This window comes from Ochotona curzoniae, unplaced genomic scaffold (genome assembly GCF_017591425.1).
Source record: "Ochotona curzoniae isolate NIBS_2020 unplaced genomic scaffold, NIBS_Ocur_1.0 contig_3368, whole genome shotgun sequence".
NCBI lineage: Eukaryota > Metazoa > Chordata > Mammalia > Lagomorpha > Ochotonidae > Ochotona > Ochotona curzoniae.
The window spans coordinates 3,095,225-3,119,898 of NW_024465837.1; the positions used below are offsets into that span (position 1 = coordinate 3,095,225).

Here is a 24,674-nt window from a genome sequence, read left to right on the forward strand (position 1 = left end):
CTTTTTCATTAACATAGATAACATAACCCTTTTTGTTGTCTATTTACTGTGGATTTGACTTGTTAAAAAAAAGAAAGTTCTGGGATACAAGGTAAGTATTGCATCTCCAGTGTGAGGTCTGTCTTAATAATCCTGAGAAAACCAGCGGGGACCTAGATCAGTGTGCTGCTGTGTTGTTTTGGTTATGCTTATGTTTATAATTCAAACAGCTGTCAGGAAGACTCGCACTCAGCCACCTTCTCTCTGCAGTGCATCATTCAGCCTCAAATGTGTAAAACAGGAAGCATGTAAAAGTTGATGAGGACAGATATGATATTGTGGTAAAATAGACAAACATTATGTTCTGTTTGGTATGGTCCATTTCTAATTGCTTAGAATCAATTTATGAGAAATGTTGTTGCTTTTCAGGAATGATTTTGCTGATCTCTTTGACGTTGTGATTACAAATGCGCTGAAGCCGGGTTTCTTCTCCCATGTACCAAGTCAGAGGCCTTTCTGGACGCTGAGTGAGTGTGTTCTTTCTTTTTTCCTCCTATGTACCTCTTGGCTAGCAAGTGCAGTACAGTGTCTTCTTTCCCCTTAATGGGGAAAAGAGATTATAAAATACCCCTGTTTATCGTAAGTTTTGCGCTATCATTTATTGTCATTATTTGTTTGCATGACAGCCTCTCCCGACTAAAAACGAACAACAGGGTGGACGTTGTGGCATGGCAGTGAAGCCATAGCCTAGGATGTACACGCCCCTCATTGGAGTACTTGACTGATCCAGTTACATCCTGATGGGGAACCTATGACAGCCTAAGTACTTGAGCTCCCACAACACATGTGGGAAACTCAGACTCCTGGCTGCAGCCTGACCCAGCCGCACCTGTTGCAGACCTTTAGGGAATGAACTAGCAGACGAAAGCTTGCTTCCTCTGCTTGCTCGCTCACCCTCTTTCTCTCTCTCTCTCTCTCTCAATACAAGACACACATACATACACATTGCTTTGCATTTCAAAAAGTAACTTAGATAAAAGTGAAGATCATGGGCTTTTGATTTTTAGAGCCTAACTAAATGCCTCAAACAATGGAATGATGAATTAATTATAGTAAGTTAGAATTAGTTAAAAATAAAATCTTTTTTAAAAATTATTTAAAAGGAAGAGTTACAGAGAGAAGGAGAGACAGAGAGAGAGCTTCCATCTATTAATTTAACTCCCCAGTGGCTGCAACAGCTGGAATTGAGCTGACTAAAAGCCAGGAGGCAGGAGCTTCTTTTGGGTCTCATGGGAGTTCAGGCCATAGGCATGTTAGCCTACCTCGCGATGGCACGGGCCCCAGAATGGGTTGCTTTTTTAATAGAAGTGACTGCAGAGTGTGTAAGGATCAGAGCAAATGAAACAGTTCTCTTTCTGGGGACCAGGAAAGGCCTTCAAGGAAGAGTGTGAGAATTACCACTTGTATAGAAGAGGTTGGTATGGAAAAAGGTTGAATGAAGAAAGTAAACAAATTGTGCAGATGAAAATGAATGACAGCAGTGTGACTACTCATGGTACCAAATGTCTAAAAGCTGCTTGAATAAACCTACAAAATGGAAAAACAAAGCATAAGGAGGAATGCAGGATGGTAGTTGGGGAGACTGAAAGGCATTAAGTTTTTATCTGTTGCATTGTTACCTGTTGAGTCTTTTGTTTCTATTTCATGGGGTGTCAAAGATACTTAGTGATAGGGTGACATTTGAGAACCATTCATTTCTCTTTAATAAATGTGTATAATAAGTCTAGGAATGACTGGAAGTTGAAAGAACTATAAATACATATGAATGGATATAGTTATCAAATAAAAATTACAAACTTATTCCAAGTCCAGCTATATTTAAAAGAACAGAATTAGAAGCCAGTGTTGTGGCATATGTTTCTGCCCGCAATGCCATCATCCCATATTGGGTGTGCATGCAAGTCCTGGCTGCTCCATTTCCAGTCTATCTCCCTGCTAATAAGCCTGGGAAAGCAGCGGAAGATGGCTTATGGTCTTTGGCCCCTGTACCCATGTGAGAGACATGGTAGAGACTCCTGGCTCCTAGTTTTGCCTCTCCCAAGGCTGATTGTTGTGACCCATTTGGATGGAAGAGATTTCTGTCTCTCCCTCTTTCTTTCTGTAACTCTGCCTTTCAAATAGATACATCTTTTATATAAAAAAAAATCTTGAATGTGTTATATAAGCATATAATATGCCTGTACCCAAAAGCAACCACTGTAATAGATGCTTTGTAATTTATTCATTTTGATTCAGGCACTTGGCAATATATAAACATTCAGAGCCAAGCTGAAACAATATTTAATATACATTTCTCCTTACTTTTCCACAGCCACACCTTACTGTATTTTAGAACGAAACTTAAAATCCCCCAAAAACTTGTGCACATGAATCAAAATTGCACACTGTTCCTTAATATGAAAATTCAGAGTTATTTGCTTTGAATTTCTTTAAGATTTTAAAAAATTTTTATTACAAAGTCAGATATACAGAGAGGAAGAGAGACAGTGAGAAAGGTCTTTTGTCCGATGATTCACTCCCCAAGTGAGTGCAAGGCCGTTGCTATGCCGATCCGAAGCCAGGATCCAGGAACTTCTTCCAGGTCTCCCACACGGGTGCAGAGTCTCAAGGTTTGGGCCATCCTCAACTGTTTTCCCAGGCCACAAGCAGGGAGCTGGATGGGAAGTGGAGCAGCTGGGATTAGAACTGGCACCCATATGGGATCCCGGTGCATTGAACACGAGAACTTTAGCCACTAGGCCACACCGCCAGGCCCTATTTGCTTTGAATTTCTACTTTTTGGTAGCAAAAAGCCTGACATGGTGCCAGGCAATTGACAGTCGCTTAGACCACTCTTCACTAATGGGCTCAGGAACTGTGAAGTCTAAGTTCAGTGTAGCAGGTGTCAAGCACCAAGGGATCCTTGCTGAAGCAGGGTCGTGCATTTCATTAGGTACAAGGGCTGACTACAGATTGAGGCTTATGTCATGAAGGTTATAACCATCTGATTAGAGGGTTGGGGGGGTGCATCCTCAGAGAGGCCAGCTGGGGAAGACCTGTTGGAAAAGATCGAGTAAGGAAACTTACCATGTAAGCCCTGATGATGAGCAGTCAGAAAAGCAGAGGACTAGTGTTCCTGGCTATGGCAGAAGCAAGTTTGAAGGCCCAGAAACGGAGCAGTTCCATCGTATCACAGTGACGGGGAAGAGGCCTGTGATTCTGCCTGATGACCCTGGGGAGGAAGTAGATGGAATTAGAAGGAAAGAAGGCGAGTGTTACTTCATCCGTGATCTGGAAGCCTCGGTATTTAAGGAGTGCACCAATAATATATCAGAATAATTTTGGTTTAGTCAGTTTATCTCTGTGCCTCTCAAATAAACATTTTTAAAAGCAATTCATTTTTCAACATACTAATTATAAGCTATGGATTATCTATTTTAAGCTATGAATTATCTAATTGGTAATGTTCAGAAAGTATATGAATGCTAACAAATACAAGCACACACACCAAGAGAAAGCAATGCACATTAATGTGTACCATTTTTTAAAAATATGTATTCATTTATTTGAAATTGAGAATTATAGAAAGAGACCAGAAGAGATCTTCCGTATGTTGGTTCATTCCCCAGATGTGTGCAGTGGCCAGTACTGGGCGAAGCCAAGGCCAAGAGCTTCATCTGGGTTTCTGACATGGTGCAGGGGTTCATGCACTTGTATCATCCTATGCTGCTTTCCTCAGACCATTGTCATGGAGCGAGAACAGAAGTGGAGTAGCCAGCAGTGCCCAGGCATGGATTGGATTTTGGCATCCCGGGTGGCAGTTTTACCCACTATACCACAGCACTAGCCTGTAAGCCATTGTTTAATGTGTTGGACATCATGATTGCATTGAGTGATGCTGACAAAGATAGTATATTTTGCACAGTATTTTTTTAAAGATTTATTTATTTTTATTGGAAGGGCAGATCAACAGAGAGAACGACAGAGACAAAGATCTTCCATCTGGTGGTTGCTCCCCAAGTGGCCACAATGGCCAAAGCTGAGCCAGTCTGAGGCCAGGAGCTTCTTCTGAGTCTCCCATGCAAGTGCAGGGTCCTAAGGCTTTGGGCCATCATCTACTGCTTTCCCAGGCTTTTGTTGTTGGTGCTTTCAGAGTCCTATCCTAAAAAATCTTACAATTTGAGTTTTGAAAAGCAATCTGCCTTTGTCTTTATGTGGTTTCAAAGATGAAAAGTCTTGTTGGTGAAGAACCACAGTCCTACCCCCATTATTGTTGCTGACTATTCTGGAATGCCTCGGGACCTCCGAACAAACGGGACTCCATGGTATCAGTGGGTCATACAATGAATCAGATTTTTTAGCGTTAACCCGAAATAGCCGGTTGCATTTAAACTTATTAAAATGGTTGCTAGAACTGTTAACAGAGGAGCATTCTTCCCCTCTTGGAAGATCCCGAGTTCCCTGCGTTCTGGCTTGGATGCCCATGCTGCTGCCCAGCTCTTGTGCCTGAGGCACTCGCGCGGCTGCTTTCTGTCCTTCCTCTTGGAGCAACCTTCTGTCTGCGGCTCCCCTCTCTCCTCCGGCTGCCCGTCCACGTCCTACTTCTCACCCGTGGCTGACTCACAATTTCCTACAGCCCAGCTTCACTTTTCCCTGCCTCCCAGAGCCGTTTTCTGTCTTCTGCACTCTGCAGCCCAGAACACAAGTCCCGTGAATTGCGATGCGTCCCGAAGAGTTACGCCATCTTGGCACACCCCTCCTCCCACAGTGGTGGTAGTAACCTTTCCAAACAGGGCGCTTAACCAGGCTAGGAAAGTCAGTCATGGTCCATTTTCCTTTCCCTTCGTATCTGACCCGCGTTTTAGTTTTATCGGGTTTGCCACCATTCCTTGTACGAACTGGTGCGCCAGCCCTTCAGGCACCGGCTATCACACTGCTTCCGAAACGGTCACTCCGGCTCCATCGAGCCCGGTAAACCTCAAGCCACCTCCAGTGCAGCTGGTGTTAGGAAACAACGCCAATACCCGTAGGCCTGCCATTATGACCTTCATCGATATCGAAATTACATCGACTGATTAAAATCAGAAGAAAACGGGACCCGGGGGCATGGCCTACCGGCTAAAGTCCTCACCGAGCAGGCCCGGGATCCCATATGGGCGCCGGTTCTATCCCGGCAGCCCCGCTTCCCTTCCAGCTCCCTGCTTGTGGACTGGGAAAGCAGTCGAGGATGGCCCAAAGCCTTGGGACCCTGCACCCGCGTGGGAGACCTGGAGGAAGTTCCTGGTTCCCGGCTTCGGATTGGCGCAGCACCGGCCGTTGCAGCTCACTTGGGGAGTGAATCATCGGACGGAAGATCTTTCTCACTGTCTCTCCTCCTCTCTATATATCTGACTTTGTAATAAAAAATAAATAAATCTTTAAAAAAATAAAATCAGAAGAAAACGGACAATCGAGAAGCGCAGTGCGTATGCGCCCCCACTCCGCCCCAACGAGTCGCACAGATGTGACGTCAGCGGTTGTCATGGTAGCAGGGGCAGGCCAGCGTTGCCAGGAGACGCGGGGGTGGGGGGTGGGGGCTGAATCCTTCCACTCTTCCCCCCACCAATTCCTGGCAACCCTGAAGGACAATTTGGAGGCCCAGAGCCCTTTGCACAAACTGTTCCACATCACGTGTGCTGCTGCCTGACTAGTGCTCCACAGTATCTCTGTATTGCAAAATTACACATCTGTTAGGGAGAGGCCATGTTTGTCTTGTTCACTGCAATGTCTAATGTTGCCCACTCTCCCTCCCCCACTGAGGGAAGCATTAGCCAATCGCTGTCCCTGAACCCCTGACTTCAGTTACTGCTAGCGCACCTCCTCCCCCGCACTCTCCGTCGTCTTAGGCGTATTTCCTCCTGCAGGTGCACTCGGTGGACATTATGTTACCCAGAAACCAGTCACTTTGTGTACCTTCTTTTCCTAGTCAACCATTAAATTGCCCTGGCTAGAATCCTCCGTACTTTTACCATTTCATAGCCAGTGCATCAAAGCTCTGTTTAATCTCACTTGGAAATCTCATCTCTGCCTGGCTTTCAGTGAAGCCTCTTAACCCCTCCTCCAACTTTCTTAAGATACTTCTAGCACAAACTGCCATTTGTCACTTGTTTTAACCATTGTAATATCTTTTATAAAATTTTCAGGATCAATCACACGAAGCATTTCCTCTCACACATCCTCTTTGTTCATGCCCCCTTAGATAATCCCACAGCCTAGTTGCTACATGAGCTTTGCTTCTCTCCCCCTGCCTCCCCCTCGTCCCTCCTCTGTTTTTGCTTCCTTCCAGAGATCTTCCCTCTGCAGGTGCCTATTACTGAAATGATTGCTTTTTATTCTTCTGTCAGGTTTTGGTTCCCACAGGTTCTATCTCCACTAGTATTTATCAGATTGTTGGTGTTAAAATGGAGATTCTGATAACAGTCAGTTCCAAGATAAATAATTTCTAAGCCAGTTTTCTGCTGATTTAGATGCTGCTGGTGGGGAATGGTAGTGGCCCAGACCTGTATCCTTGCTGCATGCCCTTCCCCTGCTCTGTGACTTCCTACCCCTTTGAGACCAAGCATAAATCACACTGCCTTGCCTGCACCTTCCTCTCCGGCTCAGGCAGCCATTTCCTCCTGGATGCTGTGAAGTGCCTTTCACTTGGCTATGAATGTCTGATAAGCTTTCCGTTGGATTATGAATGCTGAGAGTAGCAGTTTGTGTGTAGAATCTTCCTGTTTCACATACAGTCCAGCAAGGTTAAAACCTTGCCATGTGAAACAGACAGATTCCATCAGTACATCAAAAAAAAATATTAATTATAATCCACAAGCAGCTTATACTATTAGCTATAATTCACTGTTGTAGATTATACTATTAATTACAAATTAAATAGATTAAACTCTTATAGATTATACTATCATAATTAAATAGATTAAACTACTGTAGATTATAACTATTATAAATTAAATAGACTAAACCAATAGGCATTTCGGTGGATGTTTTCCTTGAAAATAAATGTTACTGCCATCGCCTAAAAATATTACTACATAACAAAACGTACATCTGGGGAACAATTGTAAGAATTGAAAAGATGTGTAAAAATAAATGAGCACTGTTCAGTCAAGCTGACGCATGCATGAAGTAATTCTCGGTGTCCAAAAGTTTACAAACATTTTTTAAAGGATAGCCAAGTCTGCATTATCCTCTCACAGATCAGAGTTCCCACCAGAAAACAAACATGCAGAACACAGCATCTTGTACTTCTCTTTCACTGCTTTATCTGTAATACATAAAAGAGTCTGTGAAATGTACTGGAAAAATATCAGATAGGAACAGAAAGAAATGAGCTATGTTCCCCTCTCCTTGTGTTTGATCCCAAGGCTGTGCAGGGATTCTGTTATATGTCATTTTTTGTAACAATGAGAAATGTCTATCAATACAGGATTATTAAATCACGGACCCTGTGTATGATAAAATAAGATGCATCTTTTTTTTTAAAGATTTATTTTTATTTTTATTGGAAAGGCGGATATACAGAGAGGAGAGACAGAGAGGAAGATCTTCCATCCGATGATTCACTCCCCAAGTGAGCGCAACGGCCGATACTATGCCGATCCGAAGCCAGGAGCCTCTTCTGGGTCTCCCGCGTGGGTGCAGGGTCCCAAAGCTTTGGGCTGTCCTCGACTGCTTTCCCATGCCACAGGCAGGGAGCTGGAAGGGAAGCGGAGGTGCCAGGATTAGAACCGGCGCCCATATGGAATCCCGGGCGTGCAAGGCAAGGACCTTAACCACTGCGCCACCGTGCCGGGCCCAAGATGCATCTTTTAAAATATGTACGTGAAGAGAAAGAGAGAACACTGTCGTCTACTGGTTCTCCACAGCCAGGGCTGAAGCAAGGGCCTGGAAACACAGTCTAGGTCTCCCACATGAGTGACAAGAACCCAACTACTCGAGCCATCACTGCTGCCTCCCAGAGTGGGCACTGGTGAAAGCTGGAGTCAGGAGCCACAGCCACCATTGAACCAAGTACTCTGATGCAGAACACAGGCATCCTAACAGCTAGATCACAACCTACTATGAATAGCAAGCATCAGAAATGAGCAAGTTATACTCACATGTGTATGTAACAAGCAGGTGGTTCTAAGAATCATCTCAGTTTGCTAGACCCACTTTTTGAAAAGCATAGATCCTGTGGCCTGAACAACAGAAATGTATTTTTTTGCTGTTGTACAGAAGTCTGAGACCAGAGTATCAGCAGGATTGTTTTCTTGCCCTGGTTTGTAGATGCTCCTCTTCTCCCTGCATCTTCAGGTAACCTGCATCCATTCAGTGTTTATCTGTGCTCTAATTTTTCCATCTTTTGAGGATAGTACATTGGATTGTGGCCCATCCTACTGGCCTCACTTTGTTAGTTTCCTAAAATCTGCAAATACACTGACATTCTGAAGTACTGATGGGTAGGACTTCAGTGTTGGAGTTGTGACATAATGCTGCTCAGCCCATAGCATATTTGGAAATATGCTCAAATCCATCCAGTTATATACCTTACATTTGTTAAATGTGTTGTATGTCAGTTATTCATCAGTAAATACTAAGAGATCAAGGAAAAGGATATTCATATTCATTTTAAATGGTATGAAATAATAGTAACAAAAGGTGACAGCCTTTTGCAGAAGATGTGAACATATAGCTAATAACTGAAAAAATAGACTTTTGTTTAAAGTTTGTCTCTTTTTTTTTTTTTCACTCAGAGAGACAGAGATCTTCCATCCACTGTTTCATTCCCCAAAGGCTTGCAGTAACCAGAGCTGGGTTAACTGAAAACAAGAACCTGACTCAGATCATCTGGGTTGCAGGGACTCACATGATCGAGCTGTCATCTGTACTGCTATAGCACTGGATATCATCTGCTGCCTGCCACAGGGAGCAATAGCAGGAAGCTGGGTTGGGAACAGAGCAGCCAGGACTCAACCCAGGCACTCTATTTAGGGATACGGTGTCCCAAGCCACATTAAAATTGAGTCTTGAGTATTTTTTAAAATCACAAAAATATGTAATTTCAAATCACCAACAAGACAGTAACATCAAAAGCAGACAGTAACATCAAAAGCTTTGGGCACTTGGGGAATGCGGTAGCCACTCTATGTTGTCATCAGTGAGTGGTCTAGCACACAAACTTTTCCTGAAAGTTCTGCTTCCTAGGATAGGTTTCACCTGTCTTTAGTCAAGGCTACTAGCCATAACTTTGACTGTCATTTTCTCACACTTATTTTATGGAAATGTTGAGTAAAATTTTTCTATTGCTATTTTTAATTGTTAAAACAAATTATTGTAATAAAACATAGCTATATCCAAACACAAAGGCAGCTTTCACATGAGTTTTAGGGGCATCGACAGCATTGTGGCATAATGAGTTAGCCTACTACCTCAAAGGCAGGATCCAATGGTGATGCCATTACAAGTCCCTGCTGCTCCACTTCCAGCTCCTGCTAATGTACCTATGAGAGCAGTGGAGGATGGGCCAAGTATTTGAGCCCCCGGAACTCACATGAGAGATCTATAAGAAACTCAGCTCCTGGCTGGAACCTGGCCCAGCCCACACCATTGCAACCATTTGAGGAGTGAACCAGTAGATGGAAAATCTCTAGAAAGCTTTGAACAGACAGGAAAAAGTCAGCTGACCTATAATTGCTCAACCTGTACCTAACTGGTCAAGTTCCCAGTTTGGCTTTTCCTAGACCTCACTAGGTAGGATGCAGAGTTCAGTTATTCCTCACTTGCTAAGTTATTGGGGATTTCTCTGCTCAACTGCTTAAGACTATTCTACGCCTCAATTTTTAATATGTGGCTTATTAGAATTATAAGTCTGTTTTAATTATCCTAAAATGCATGTAGTTCTGTAAAATTTTGCTTGAATACTATAAACTGCTAAGTTTGAATACAATTTTAAAAAGTGCAATAATTCTAATTATTTCAGAATTGAGAAGTGATACCAGCACTTATGGTACTACCACCAATTCCATAAAGACATATTTCAAACAGAATCTACCCCTGTTCTATGTCCCTTCCCCTCTTCATTTCCTCTTATACATTTCCCTAAGTAACCACATAAATTACTAGGTCTCACTTTCTTGTACAAATTTCTTTAAAAAATCACTTTTTGTGTTTCAATTTTCATAAATATAATCATCATTTACATAAAAAAAGAAAATCTCTTTGTCTTCACCTCTCTCTCTGTCTCTCTCCCACACCTTAATTTATTATACATTTAGTTCATTACCTTTCATTTGGCTTCTTAATTTCATTAAGTCAATTTTTGGTAAATGATAGGCCATAGAAACAAGCTAGATCTTTAATATACTATGAGGTTTTTTTTTTCCTTGTAAGTAACTTAAAGCCCAAACATCTATTAATCATTAGCTTAGAAATTTTTAAGAATATTTTTGGATATCAGGCTTTTGCATAAAAAATTATTCCAGTCTATTTCTGTGGGATAATTTTTGCACTGATACATTCTACTCCACTCTGAAGAACATTTTAAACTTGAAAATATCAATTGAATTTCAGGAAAAAGCTATGGATTGACATTTTCATAAGATGGTCATGTTTAATCAGTGATTTGAGATAACATGTAAAAAATAATTAAATGTATAACATTAAGTCCAAAGTGCATTGTAAAGTCCCTGTTCTTTTTATTATCCATTGGTGACTTGTTTCCAATACAATAGATGACCATATATAGCGCTAAGTTTGGGCAGCATATTAAGGTGCCATAAACCACTCAATGTCATCCCAGAGTCCCTGATGTGGAGTATGCTCTGAGGGTTCTGCTTAAGCGGTTTTGATAGTTGTGAAATGCTATTGATCTCACAGATCCAAGGATGAGGAAATCATTCCAAGATCCATTGGCTGACATAATCTACCTTAGAGTCTCCATTCGCCCAGATGTTTGCTCTCAATGCTTAGCTGGGGTAGTTGACCAATGTGTTCTGTCCTCCTTCCTTTGTTGTGATACTGAATGTCCTCTGCAGGCCCTATTGGACTGCCATTTCTTCCATGGGCACCTGGACATGCCACCCATTGCTCCACTTTAGCCATTGAGGAGGCCCAGTTCTGACAAATGCACGCATGATCAGTCCACAGATCTAGCAATTCTCCTCATGGTTGGAGTTCTGAGTCTAGCAGTTCAATTGGGGGAATCCCCAAAGAAACCTCATCTGAAGTGACCCCAAACCTGACGTTTTTGTGTGCTTGCCAGTATGAGGTCTGCCTCAACCTCAGTCTGTCTCTGTCATCAGCCTATGCACGTGCTGGTAGATGCAATTACTGGGTCAGTTCTTTCTCCAGCCCCATCTCTTACACAAACCAATGGATGGTGCTGCCCAGCCCAACTCAGCCCACCAAACACTGGGCCCTCACGTACACCAGTAGGAACTGCAGCATAGTCAGAGCGACCCATCCAGTTCCCTGCTTGTGGCCTGGGAAAGCAGTCAAGGACAGCCCAGTGCTTTGGGATCCTACACCCATGTGGGAGACCTGGAGGAAGTTCCTGGCTCCTGGCTCCAGATCGGCACAGCACCGGCCATTGCGCTCACTTGGGGAGTGAATCATTGGACTATCTCTCTTCCTCTCTATATATCTGACTTTGTAATAAAAATAAATAAATCTTTTCAAAAAAGAGTGGAATTCTATCATTTGCAACAAAATGTTCAAAACTGGAGACCATTATGCTCAGTAAAATAAGCCAATTCCAAAAGGATATATATATATATATATATGAGAATATATATATTCTATAATATATGTGAGAATATATATAATATGTGTGTATATACACACACACCCACATAGATGAACTATATATTTGAGGCTAGAATAACTGGAGGTGAAGATACCTTACAATATTGCAGTATGCATTTCTACTCCCAATGAAACAGTTAAATATACCTCAGTGTTATGAATAATATGATGCTAGATTTTTTTGCCTTTGTCTATACCTACAACTTCGAGGTGCATGTGGACAACAGAATGTTGAACTTGTAATTGTTGCTGTAGGATTATAGTGCTGTAATAATGGGGGAGAATAGTGGGGTGGAAGATGGGGAAGGAAAGGGGTAATTCCTATGCCTACAAACTATGTCATTGAAAACAATAAAAATAACTTTTAAAAGCTTAAATTTTAATTCAAAATATGCTTCACAAGCTAGACTAATCAGGACTCAATAAAGTTATTATCTAAGAAAAAAACATATGGCCGATGAAGTGCTTATAAGAGCTGTTGGCTGAATGCTAGCTCCCTTCCCGCACATGGTTCCTCTTAGGTGCATTGCCTGCAGCCTGCAGCCATGTGCTAAATGTAGTCTGCCAGGAAACTCTCCCTTGATTACAAGGTGTATGATTGTCAAACTTTATTTCCAGAGAATGATGAGGAGCAGGACGTGCTGCCGTCTCTGGATAAACCCGGGTGGTACTCCCAAGGGAACGCTGCCCAACTTTATGAGCTTCTGAAGAAAATGACTGGCAAGCCGGAACCCAAGGTATTTTTCCAATGAATACAGAGTTCTTGATGCCACTTGAAGAAATAATCAGTTGAAAATCGGACCTATAGTTTTAAGGGCATTCAGCTTAGTTACCTATGAAGAAACCATCTGCCTCTGCCTGTTCACCAAATCCCTCCTCTTTCCTCTTGTGCCTAAAGAAACTTTCCTTCATTACTGTGGCCTGGGTCTCTGTGACAGAGCAGAGTCAGGTTCCAAGCATGCAGCTGCAGATCTAGGAAGTATACGCGATTAGTGTGTGCTGTGTGTGAGAATGATACCTCAGTAACAGTCCACAAAAAAAAAAAAAAACTTTTTGTATATAAAATAACTGAGGTTACACCACAGATATATCTAAAGACAGGCTTGGGTTTGATAACTTGATGACATAGCTAATGTTGGACCTTGGTAATTTTGAGCAGTAGAACCCTGTGTTTCAAGAATGTATTCCAGGAGCCCCATGAGCAGCAGAGATCATCAGGTAACCGAATCCTACACCACTGGCTGCGATCATGCTGGAGCCCTTGGACCCACTGAGGGGTTTAGTAGATGGAACATCCACACATAGAAATTCTAGTTCCTAGCCGTTCACTGCATTTTCCCACCTGTAAATTGAAGGATGGAAGCTAGAGCAGATCTTTCCAGATCCTGCATGCCCAGTCTCGTGCTTAGGGATTCTGTTTCAGTAGATCTGTTCTGGAGCCCAGCAACTGCTTTCGAGAGTAGCTGTACTATACACTTAGATTGTGTGTAACCCACTGTCACAACTTCTGTCTGATGTCTCATCAACTCTTAAGTCCAGGGGACAGGTTTAGTTATAAACACACAGTCTCAGATGGACTGAGTCAAAATACCTATTTCATTTTCTGCCTTTCAGCTATTTAAAAATACATTTCATAATTCCTTAAAGCAAAATGAAACAGGTTGATGTTCACCTGTGGATTTAATTCAAAGATGTTTAAGATGCTTATTCTGATGTTTGATGAAGAACACGCACTGTTGAGGTGTGATTTTCCAGTTTCCATTAAATAATACCACTGCACTGTACAATTCTTATGCTTCAAACAGAATTTGCTATCTGACTTCCAGGTTGTTTACTTTGGTGACAGCATGCACTCAGATGTTTTCCCAGCTCGTCACTATAGCAACTGGGAGACTGTTCTCATCCTGGAGGAGCTCAGAGGACAAGAAGTTGGGAATCCTGAGGAGTCGGAGCCTCTAGAGAAGAAAGGGAAATTTGAAGTAAGTCTTCCCAGCAGTGCTTTCTTTGAAAGAAAAAAACTTTTAGATTATCCTGGTCCAATTACATGTCCTCACGTATTCTAACATGAACATGGTGCCAGGTAACTTAAGATTTAAGCATAATTAAAACAAGCCTAGTTAAGGAGACTAATCCCTTTATTAATGTTTTCATCTATTTCTTCATTACAACTAAAAGCAAGATTCTGCAAACATCTTTTATTTCTGTTTGAAAGGCAGATTTACAAAGAAAAGGAGAGACAAAGACATGCTGATTCATTCCCCAAGTTGCCAGTGGCTGTGACTGAGTCAACCTGAAACCAGGTGCCAGGAGTTTTCTCTGGGTCTCCCACATTGGTGCAAGGGCCGACGGACTTGAGCCATCCTCTGCTGGTTTCCTAGTCCATAAGCAGGGAGCTGGACCAGAAGTGAAGCAGCCAGGACTCAAACTGGCATCCATTGGGATGATGAAAGCCATCCCCAGATTTTGCAAGCTTTCTCAAATAACATGTTATGGAGCCTGGTGTGATGGCTAATAGCTAAATTCTCACCTTGCAAGCAAGCGCTGGGATCCCATATGGGTGCTAATTCAAAATATGATAATAAGTCATTTACAAAAATAATAAAAAGTAATATCTAAGAATCAACAAATACATAAGGCCTTGATGGAGGTCTCATGTTCTAGGTACACTGGAAATAGCAAATATTTTTGTCCTCTTTCCCTTCTGTAAAAATCAAATGCAAAATTAGATATCGTTTAGATGCTATAATAATTAAGCTTGTTATTTTGATTATAGAAAAATGTTTCTATATTGTTCTGTTTGGCACACTTTTGATATTACAACCAATTGACTATTTTAAAAATCAGTTTCAATTTAACATAAAGAGTGCTGCTCAGTAAGAAAATATTTTTCATTTCCAAGAAGACAGGGTATTCCAAAAACCGTTTTGTAGATTCCTAGAGGACTTTTCTATTGATTGACGTAATGGATGAAAAAATACTTACCAGATTGAACATTCATTGATTACAGTTTTTACTATTCTGGTTTTTTGTTTGTTTCAGGAACCAAAGGCAAAACCTTTAAATACTTTGTCGAAAAAATGGGGCTCTTTTTTTATTGATTCCATTTCGGGACTGGAAAATACAGAAGACTCCTCGGTTTATACGTGGTCTTCTAGGAGAATACATACCTACAGCACTATTGCAATTCCTAGTATTGAAGCAATTGCAGGTAAGAAGGGCAATACTAATGAAGTTTAAATACTAGAAGTCTTGTCTTGAAAAGACAGTTATCTCCCTATGATATGATTTCTTCTACAGAAACACCTTCTAGGTGTGACAATCTAAGTAATTAGGATGACACTTCCATTGGAGCCAAGTACAAATGCTGGACAGCTTTCTTTCTTCTTTGTTTCTCTTTCGTTCCTCCCTCTCTCCCTCCTTCCCTTCCCCCTTTCTTTCTTTTCTCCCTTCCTTCTTTTTTGATTTTAAGTCTGCCTGGGAATATAATATAAAGGAGGTAAGGAAGAGTTCCCAGTAAAGAATGCGAAGCAAGTCCAATAATGTGACCCTTGCTTGTGGAGCTGCTTTCTCACTAGAGGGTAGGTGGGCCTTCCACTAACAACCAGTCTGCAGGGGTGAGAAGTGTAGGCCGGGGCCTGCCTGAGGAGAGGGACCTGAGGCACCCTCTCATCCTCTGTTGAGACTAGTAGGATTTCCCTCAGAATAAAGATGAACTAGGAAATGATTTCACAGGACTGAAACTCAGTGTCAGATCCCCTGAAACTCTGTAGTTGGATTGAGGAGATTCCACATTGCTAGTGGCCTTATAAAAGCAAAAGAAAGGCTGGTTTTAAAAGGATGATGGACTGAGACCTGACTTCTTGCAGAATCAATGCAGGTGAAAAGACCATGGACTGTTGTTTTCAAAGGGCATGAAGAAACAGCTGCCAATCTTGATGAAGTTTTTGTCTACCCATTAAAGCAAAGTTGGGGAAGCTTGTTTCTGCCAAGTGCAATTTTGATATTTATAACATCATTGTCAAGACATACAAAATTACCGGAAAAAGAAATTTGCCTGCTATAGATTTATTAAATTGCAAGGGCCACATTTTTTGCCATGGCAGGGCCAGACCAAGTTATTTTGTGGGCATTATATGGATCATGAACCAGATGTTCCCCACCCTGCATTAAAGATATCATTAAAGAATAAAAGTAAAATATTCTTAGATACAGAAAAATGGGGAAGAAAAGATTCGAGAATATCTCCAGAAATCTTTCACTACAGGAAATACTAAAGTGTATTGTTCCTAGGTGAAAGATAAATTGCTCCTTGTCAGAAAATTGAAGAATCATAAATGATTACATAGCAACAAAAATATGTAAATAAAATAAAATGACTATTTCCCAGTGAAATAATGAAAAACTGAGTCCTGTAGAGTTTCAATAGAGAGTTAAAATACATGACAACAATGGCATTATAAATGCCACAAAGAGCAGATGAAATAAAGATGTTCTAACATCCTTGAATTCACGCAGTAAAAGGTAAGAGTATATTAGGTATGGATAAGTCAGAAATGCATGTTAAAATCAGAAAACCATCAAAATAATTATAATTATGCATATCAAACTAATATGTAAAATAATGTAAGAATCAAAAAAATAAGGGTAGAAAAAGAATATTGGGAATAAGCAGGATAAATGGATAGAGCTAGTAAGATGATAGATTTAAACCTGCAGTAAATATAGATGACCAAATGCTTCAGTGAAAAACCTGGATAAAATACCCAATGAAAGACTGAGTGTGAGGTGCATGTCTGAAACATAAGGACTCGGCTTAAATTCAGTGTAAATGTCAAAAGATTGAAGGAGATAATACCATGCTAACAGTGACGATATTAATATGATGCCAAATAAATATTAAGAGGAAAACACTTCAGTAACATGAGAATCACTTTATAATGATCAAGGTTCAGTTCCCAGAAATCCAGGATACTTACAAGGCCCCCTCTCCTTTCCTTGTTTTCACATTGCAGAGAAGCCCCTAAAATGCCCATCCTGCCGTGCAGAATTGTATGCTTTCTGCTTGAATTCTTTGTTTACAAATTCCCTTCAGAACTTGACTGAGGGCTTAAAGAGAAAAGTAGCAGAGTTACTGCCCCTTGCTCCTAGCCACTCAGTTTTTCTCTCTGGAGCCCATCAAGTCTGCCAGAAACGCTTCACTGGCATTTCTGCTGCCAGTAGCCTCCCTGGCAACAGCCACAGTTCAAGTGCCCAGAAGGGAAAGGCTGTGGCTGACTGCAGGCTCACCGACCTTCTGGTTACTGCTTCCCAGAACTGTGTCCCCAACCATCATAGCTGCCTTCTCAGCCAATACTGTTTCACTAGTCCGATGTTTGTATTTCATCCAGTTTTTCTAATTGTTTTAGAAATGGAGATCTAGTTACATTTTTGAACTGCAGACTCTCTTACGTTAGCTTAAAGGTGGTTATACCAGACTACATTCCCTGCCTCTTAAAATGGCTATGACAGAAAGCAAAGCAAAATAGGATTATTCACCTGTAACAGTGGTAGCATGATGACAAGGACTGCCCTAAGACACATAAGACCTTCAACAGATCTGTCCTCTATGGCAAGATATAATCCAGTGTCAAAACATGTATAACCTTTTAAAAGAGTACTGCTTTTGAAAGAGTGGGTTATTGTTTTTGTTTTGTCACACACACACACACACACACACACACACATATATATACATATATATATTAAAGATAGTTTAGATACAGTTCTCCCTTTTCCAGGTAATTGCTCTGCTTTAAAAAAAAAAAAAAAATGGGTGTTGGAACTTTAAGAAAGAAGCCAGCCCAGAATTAAACTATCATTTTCAATGTTTATAGTTCATTTTTTTCTTTCAAAGTGACTCAGTTTTTCTGATAGAATGTGAAAATGGAAGCCAGATTATTCCAAAGTGCCTTTGTGAAAAGGTCCAAAAGGATTTGGTTGTGAAATAGTAAGAAAAATAGTGAAGTTTCAAAGAGTGAAACTCTCTTATCTTAGAATTTAAAACCCTGGCAAAGAATTAGGGTATGACCATCTCTCTTGAAACAACCATAACCTCAGTGTGCCTCCTGTATGTATATTCCAGAAGCTAGGAAAGAGAACCCTTACCTTTGGCTCAGCTTTTCTCAGGACAAAAATGCTAACTAAGACTTGCCAGTACAAAACAGAGCTAAACAAGTGCCCATTTTCTGGTGTGGAAAGGATTATACCATTTGTGCTTTTGACATTTGAAACCTCAGAAAACAAAATTTTGGTGTCTAAGCTACCTACATTGCTGTGAGATCATCATCTATTCTAAGGAAGTTATATGTCACGCAGAACTTGAGATTGATTGTTACAGTAACTAGCTCAATATAGTCAGATACTACTGTGTAATTTACGTCTAAGTAAGAAAGAAGGAGTAATGACAACGTTAGATGTCTTGAAGATAGAATCTTTATATAGATATTATCTTGCAAATCTTTTTAATTGCCCAGAGTTGTTCTGTTTGTCTATATGATATTATTTTACATTGATCTTAATTGTGTAAGAATATTCACTTTCATTTTCATTCACTTCATTTAATTGTTTCCCAGTTTAGATAATATGGTTGACATTGTACAGACTTTAACAAAACACTTTTTCAAATTTTGTATTCTATTTTTTCAAATAGTTTACATAGTTAAGAGGGGTATATGACCATAGGGGCCTCTGATTATGAGAGGGTCTGGTATAGAGAAAGGTAGATGGGACATATGTTTCAGTTCTTTTCGCTATCCCTGTGTCTGCAAGGGGAAATGGAAGGGGTTACCCTTGCTGTAAAACTGCATAGCACCCAGGGACAGGAACAGTCATTTGATGACACCTTGGAGACCTTAACATGGGGAAGAGTGTTCCAAGAGTGTTACTTGAATTGTTCTGATAGTTCTGAAGCATCATTGACTTCATTGCACCAGAGTTGAAAAAATATTTCCAATGTACATTGGATGAACAAGTCCACTCTTAGTGCATCCACAGACCTAGGGACACGCTGCAAAGCTTGGCTAATAGAATGGTCTGACCTGGGCTTGCTTCGGCAGCACATGTACCGAAAGAAGTGGTCCAGCCTGTTCTACTTTCCATCCTCTGATGAGGCCCTTTGCGTCGTCTGCTAGCCTGGATGATCTGGCTAGCATGTGTTCTGTGTGCATCTGGACATGCTGCCCACTGCACAGGCATCAGCAACTGAGCAGGCCAAGTCCTAATACATGCATTCCAAGTCAAACCACATATATTGTTATTTTCCCTGTGTCCACGGTTTGAGTGCAGCCATCTCGTTGTGGAGATCCCCAAGAAACCTTACCTGGGGTAACCTCAGACTTGACTCTTGCATGGGTCAGCCAGTGCGGGGTCAGGTTCAGTCCGTCAACTGCACCAGCAACACAAATACCAGTGGATGCAGCTACCTGATCAGTACTGCCCGCAGCCCCATTTCTCATGCAGACCGACCAGTACTGCAGCCTAGTGCAGTCCAGCCCACCACAAGTCCAGTCTTCACACACACCAGCAAGTGCTGCAGCTTAGTGGGGGTGACCCCCAGAAACTTCCACTAGGCTTAGCCCAGCCCTAGTTTTGGGGTGTGCTGGTATGTACTGTAGCCTAGCCTTTTCTGTCCTACATCTCATCTGGCTCTCATGCACAGTTATAGGTGCTGCAGCTTGACTTAGTACTCTGCCCCTAGTATTGGTCTACACGTTTGCCAACAGGTGCTGCCTTGACCAACCTGGCCTGTCCCCAGCCCTAGCTCTCATGCTGACCAGTGGGAGATGCAACCCAGCAGAGGAGTGCCCACAGTTCCCCTACCAGGCTGCTCCCTACTTCAGATCTTACACCTGCCAGAGGACACTGTGATCCAGCCTGATATGATTTGCACTCCACTCCAGTACTTGCCAGCAGATGTTACAGCCTGTCCCAGCTAGCCCACACGACTGCTGGCTTTCTCATACCAGTGGGTACAGCAGCCTAGCCCAGCCTGGCCCACCTCAGACCTGACCCATGTGCTGCTGCCAGATGTTGTAGCCCTGCCCCAACTAGCCCACCCCCAGTCCCAGCTCTCATGCTCACCAGTGGAAGCAGCAGCCCAGCAGGGAAGTCCCCAAAGTCCCTCTAAAAGACCCACTCCTGCACTCCCCCTGATATTGTGCATGACAACGAGTTCTGTGGCCCAGTCTGAAATCTCCTGCTCCCAGTTTTGGCATTCACCAATAGGTGCTACAGCCTGGCTCAGCCTGGACCACCCCTAAATCCCAATTCTCACTTATGGATACAGCAGACTAATCCAGCCCAGCCAGCCCCCAGCCTTCCCATGAACTGGCAGATGGTGTGGTCCAACACAGCCTTGCCTGTACCCCATCCTGGGTCCCACTTGTTTCAGTGTATACTGTGGATTGGCTCAGCCCAGCCTATATATATGCCAACAAACGCTGTGGCCTAGCCTGGCCCCCAGACCTGGCTCTCACATTCACCAACAGGAGCTTCAGCCTAGCAGGAGCGTTCCCCAAATTCCATATTAGGCCCAGTCCTAGCAATGGATCTTGCATGTGCCTTCCGGGTGCTGCAGCCCAACCTGACATGTCCAGACCCTAGTCCTGACACTCACCAGTGGGTTCTCCAGCCTATTCTGACTCACTGCATCTCTTACTGGTGGGTACTCCAGCCTAGCTCAGCCTGTCCCACATCCATTCTGGCTCTCATGAGCACCAGCAGGTGCTTAAGCCTAGCCCAGTCTGTCCTACCCTCAGACTCAGCCCACCTGCATGCCAACAAGTGCTGCAGCCTTGTCCAGCCCAGTCCACCTGTAGCTCTGACTCTCACACTCATCAGTGGGAACTGCAACCTAGCAACAGAATCCCCAAAGTTCCCCTATCAGGCCTGTTCCCAGCCCTGGGTCTTGCCATGTGCTGGCTGGTGTTGTAGCTTAGGCCAGCCAGGTATGGCCCGTACCCTGCCCTGGCTTTCCTGCATGCCAGCAGGTGCTGCAGCCTTTCCTGGCCTGCCCTACCCCAGACCCAGTTATTGTGCTCCCCAATGGGAGTTGTGACCTAGCAGGAGAATTCCCCAAGTTCCCATCCCAGCCCCAGATCCTGCATCCCAGTGGGTGCCCCAGCCCTGTCTGGTGTTGTCTGCCCTCAGACCCAATGTTTGCAAATGCCAGTGCATGCTGCAGGCTGGCCCCACCTGTCTTCCTCCTAGCTCTGGTTCCCAAGAGTGTCATATGAGTTCTCAGGTATAGTCTGGCTTAGCACATCATTACGCCCAGCTCTCGGGCAAACCCAAAGGTGTTGCAGTCACACAGAGGCAAGCCCACAAGTCCCCTACTGAATTTGCCCCCAGATCAAGTTGTCTCACATTCTGGTGAATGTTGCAGCCCAGTATGACATGGCCCACCCTCAGCTGCAACACTTTCAGGAAGATACTAAAGCCTAGTCCAACGAGGCATGCCCGATCCCCAGCTTTTGTGTGTGCCATTGGGTGTCAGGCCAGTGCTGCTTAGTCCAGCCCAGGAGTCCTAGTTCTAGGGTGGGCTTTTGGCATTGCGATTAAGTCATTCTTGGGGTATCCAAATGCCACATTAGAGAACAGCCTTGGTTCTGTTCCAGTTTCCAGCTTCCTGCTGATATGCACACATTGGAGAAGAGGTGATGGGCCAAGTGCTTGGGTCACTCCCAACTATTGTGGGCATTTAAGGAGTTAGTAACTTAGAAGATGGGAATTAAACTCCCCAGTCAGCACTCTGGAAATGATTTGCATGTCTCTGCATGTGATCTGATTTACATATTATTATAAATTTTGCACTGAAGGGCAGTTGCACTCTACATTGTAGGTGCCATCCACCTAGCTGGGAATAGAAATATTAAAATTATGAAACTATTAGACTTCTTCTTAGCAGTGAATATCAATTTTTAAAAGACTTTGTTAGAGAAAAATGGAAAGAGATCTTCCATCAGCTAGTTCACTCCCCAAACAGCCACAATGGCTGGGCTGTGCTGGGTTGAAGCCAGGAGCCCAGAGTTTCTTCAGGTCTCCCATGAAAGTGGCAAGGAATCAAGCACTTGGGACATCTTTTGTTGCCTTCCCAGGTGCATTAGCCACAGAGCTGGGTTAAAGTAGACCAGCCAAGTTTGGAGGGAATGGCTTAACCCACCGTGCCACAATGCCAGTGTCTCAGTGTTTTATTTGTCCATTTACATTTATGAAAAGTATGTGGAGACCTGCGGGCTAATCAGATTTTTTTCCCCTCCAGAGTTACCCTTGGACTACAAATTTACGAGATTCTCTTCTAGCAATTCAAAAACAGCTGGCTATTATCCATTGGTTCATTAGACCATTGGTAGTAGATCAGTAGTCTTATCAAATGATGAAACACTGACAGCTAAGTATTGTTACTTAAAGGCCCACATATGCAGCAAGAACACTGTAAAAAAAGAAGAAGAAGAAGAAGAATTTTCAGGAAACACTGTAAATGCTTTGTAACAAATTTTTAATGAAAACTGACCAAGAAATTGATACATGTTTGTAGGTCTCCTTTTTATATAAATCAGTTTGATGTTTAATAGCTGTAACTTAAAGTCTCATCATCCTACAACTAAAAAAGAACTTTAGTGATATTTTTATACCAATAGCTTTGAGATCAGAATTCACCTTGGGGATGATACATAGATTTACACATATGTCTAGTCTGGTGGATTTGGGAGTGTGGTCCACAGAACAATAGCAAAGTGTAACTAGCACAGGGGACCTGAGAACTTCATCATGAATATCTGTGGGCCCCATTCCAGAACTACTGAATTAGAAACTCTGGAACTGCTGCCCCGCAATGTGTGTTTTCAGAAGCCATCCAGGTGATTCTAATTCAGTGTCCAATTTGAGAACCAGTGTCCTTCATTGGTCTTAGTAGATAGTAGCTGAATATTGATGTACATCTTTTCAATGTCCCAGGAAAGAGCAGCCATAGTTGAGAACAGCTGATCTATATTGGTTCCTTCAGTTTATATCCGCTGAGTCCAATGAGCTGATTTATTTCTCCCAGCTATTAGGTTTTATGTTGTTCCTGTGTTTTCCAAAACAAGGAACTAGAGACATGATCTCTGAGATGATAGTATGGCACAGACATGGTACTGAAGCCATTATCTTAGCCTATTCTCATCTCTTAGATTCCTGCTCCCCCATAATGCTAAAGATTATTTAATCAATTCTTAATAACTTCATGGCATGTATGCTCAAATGAGGCAAAAATTGGCTGTTGATATGAAAAGCAATATTAAATAATACATTGTATTGTAACCTTCTAAAAGTGAACCCATGCTCTACAATTTTATTCTGTATCAGTTTTTAATCTTTGGGAGGAACTCTAATATTAAAAGTTTATGGTTGGGCTAAATTTTTCTACAGAGGATGATAATGAATAAACTGGTTGATAAAAATTACTATAAGAAGATTTAGAGATATACTGTAATCCAGAATTGTTGTGTTCTATCTGCTGTGTATAGACACTAGTAGATATTTGGAGCCAGATAGTATTTAAAATGATCATTTATATCCCAAACATACTTGTGGGGATGAGTTTCTCAGGGTAGGGCAAAAGAGAATTTTTTCATCCAAGTAGCTTTGTTTTGTATCTATCTGTAGATATATGGTGATATATTTGGCATTGATCTACTGTCATTGTAATATTATAATTAGCATACATCATCAGACTTTGAGCTTAGTAAAAGATGTCATTTTCCTGTGTCTTTTAAATAGACACTTGATTTTGTTTCAAAATAGTTATTTTTCTTATTTATTTATGTTTATTGCTTCAATGGCAAAGTATTCTTTCAGTGTTTATCAACTACTCTGAATATGAAATATGAGAGTCCCAAATAAGTGTAGCCATTGAGGAGTAGACATTTTTTTTTTTAAACTCGGGTCAGAAGTTCTACTTTTGTCAGTACCTGCCTGAAGACTTGAAAAAGCTACCATTTAATTTGGCCACTTTTTTCCATGATGTAAAAAAGAAAAAAGCTAGAGTTTATTTCTAAGTTTCCTTGCAACTTTCTGACATATCTCTGCTTCTTCTAATGAATGTTGTTTTTAGAAACTAACTGGATTAACTTGGGGGAGTGGGAAGGGAGATCCCAGCGCCAACTAAACTGTATCAAAAAACAATAAAAAAATTTTTTAAAACTAACTGCGTTTGTATTTTTTTATTTTGTTTTTTATTCTAAAACATGACTTTGTTTCTAATTGTATATGAAGAGTAAAAATAATCTTCAAAAAGTGACACTACAAAAAGAATTTTTATAATATATGAAGAAAAGTTATGTAACTGGGCAGAAAACTTAGTATTAACACACAGACAAATATTCAACATCTAAAAGATACCTTAATAAATGGTAAAGAGCTGAGATTTCTCTTTTTGGCCACTCTTGATCACACAGAGGGAAGACCTGAATGACCAATTACTTTGGCAGAGTTTGCTGTTTAGAATATTGAAGTAGCTGAAACTTTCACTGTACCATGAACTGCAATTTAAATTCAAGTACTTCTGAATGTCAGTCAATAAATTGAAATGTACTATTTACCCACTAACACTTATATCCAACAATTATATGTGTGCATGTGTGTGTGTGTATATATATATATATGAATGACATATCACCACACATGTACTTTTAGTGAATTATTTTGAATAACAACCCAACCTAAAATAAAATATCAAACTAACTCTCTGGGTATAATAAACTTGACTACATGTTAGAATCCCATGGATGGCTCTCTATAAATGATGCTGTAGTAAC

At 41.7% G+C, this 24,674-nt stretch overlaps 1 protein-coding gene across 1 annotated transcript in view; it reads left to right on the forward strand.

Moving 5' to 3' along the window:
• Nucleotides 1–23,883, forward strand: part of NT5DC1 (5'-nucleotidase domain containing 1) — a 117,303-nt gene extending 93,420 nt beyond the window's left edge. The window contains exons 8-12 of the mRNA XM_040979972.1: nt 409–506; nt 12,460–12,578; nt 13,668–13,820; nt 14,881–15,049; nt 22,139–23,883. Coding sequence (XP_040835906.1) covers nt 409–506; nt 12,460–12,578; nt 13,668–13,820; nt 14,881–15,049; nt 22,139–22,218 — 619 coding nt within the window. The 3' untranslated portion in view covers nt 22,219–23,883. The remainder of the gene's footprint in view (nt 1–408; nt 507–12,459; nt 12,579–13,667; nt 13,821–14,880; nt 15,050–22,138) is intronic.
• Nucleotides 23,884–24,674: the final 791 nt, after the last annotated feature.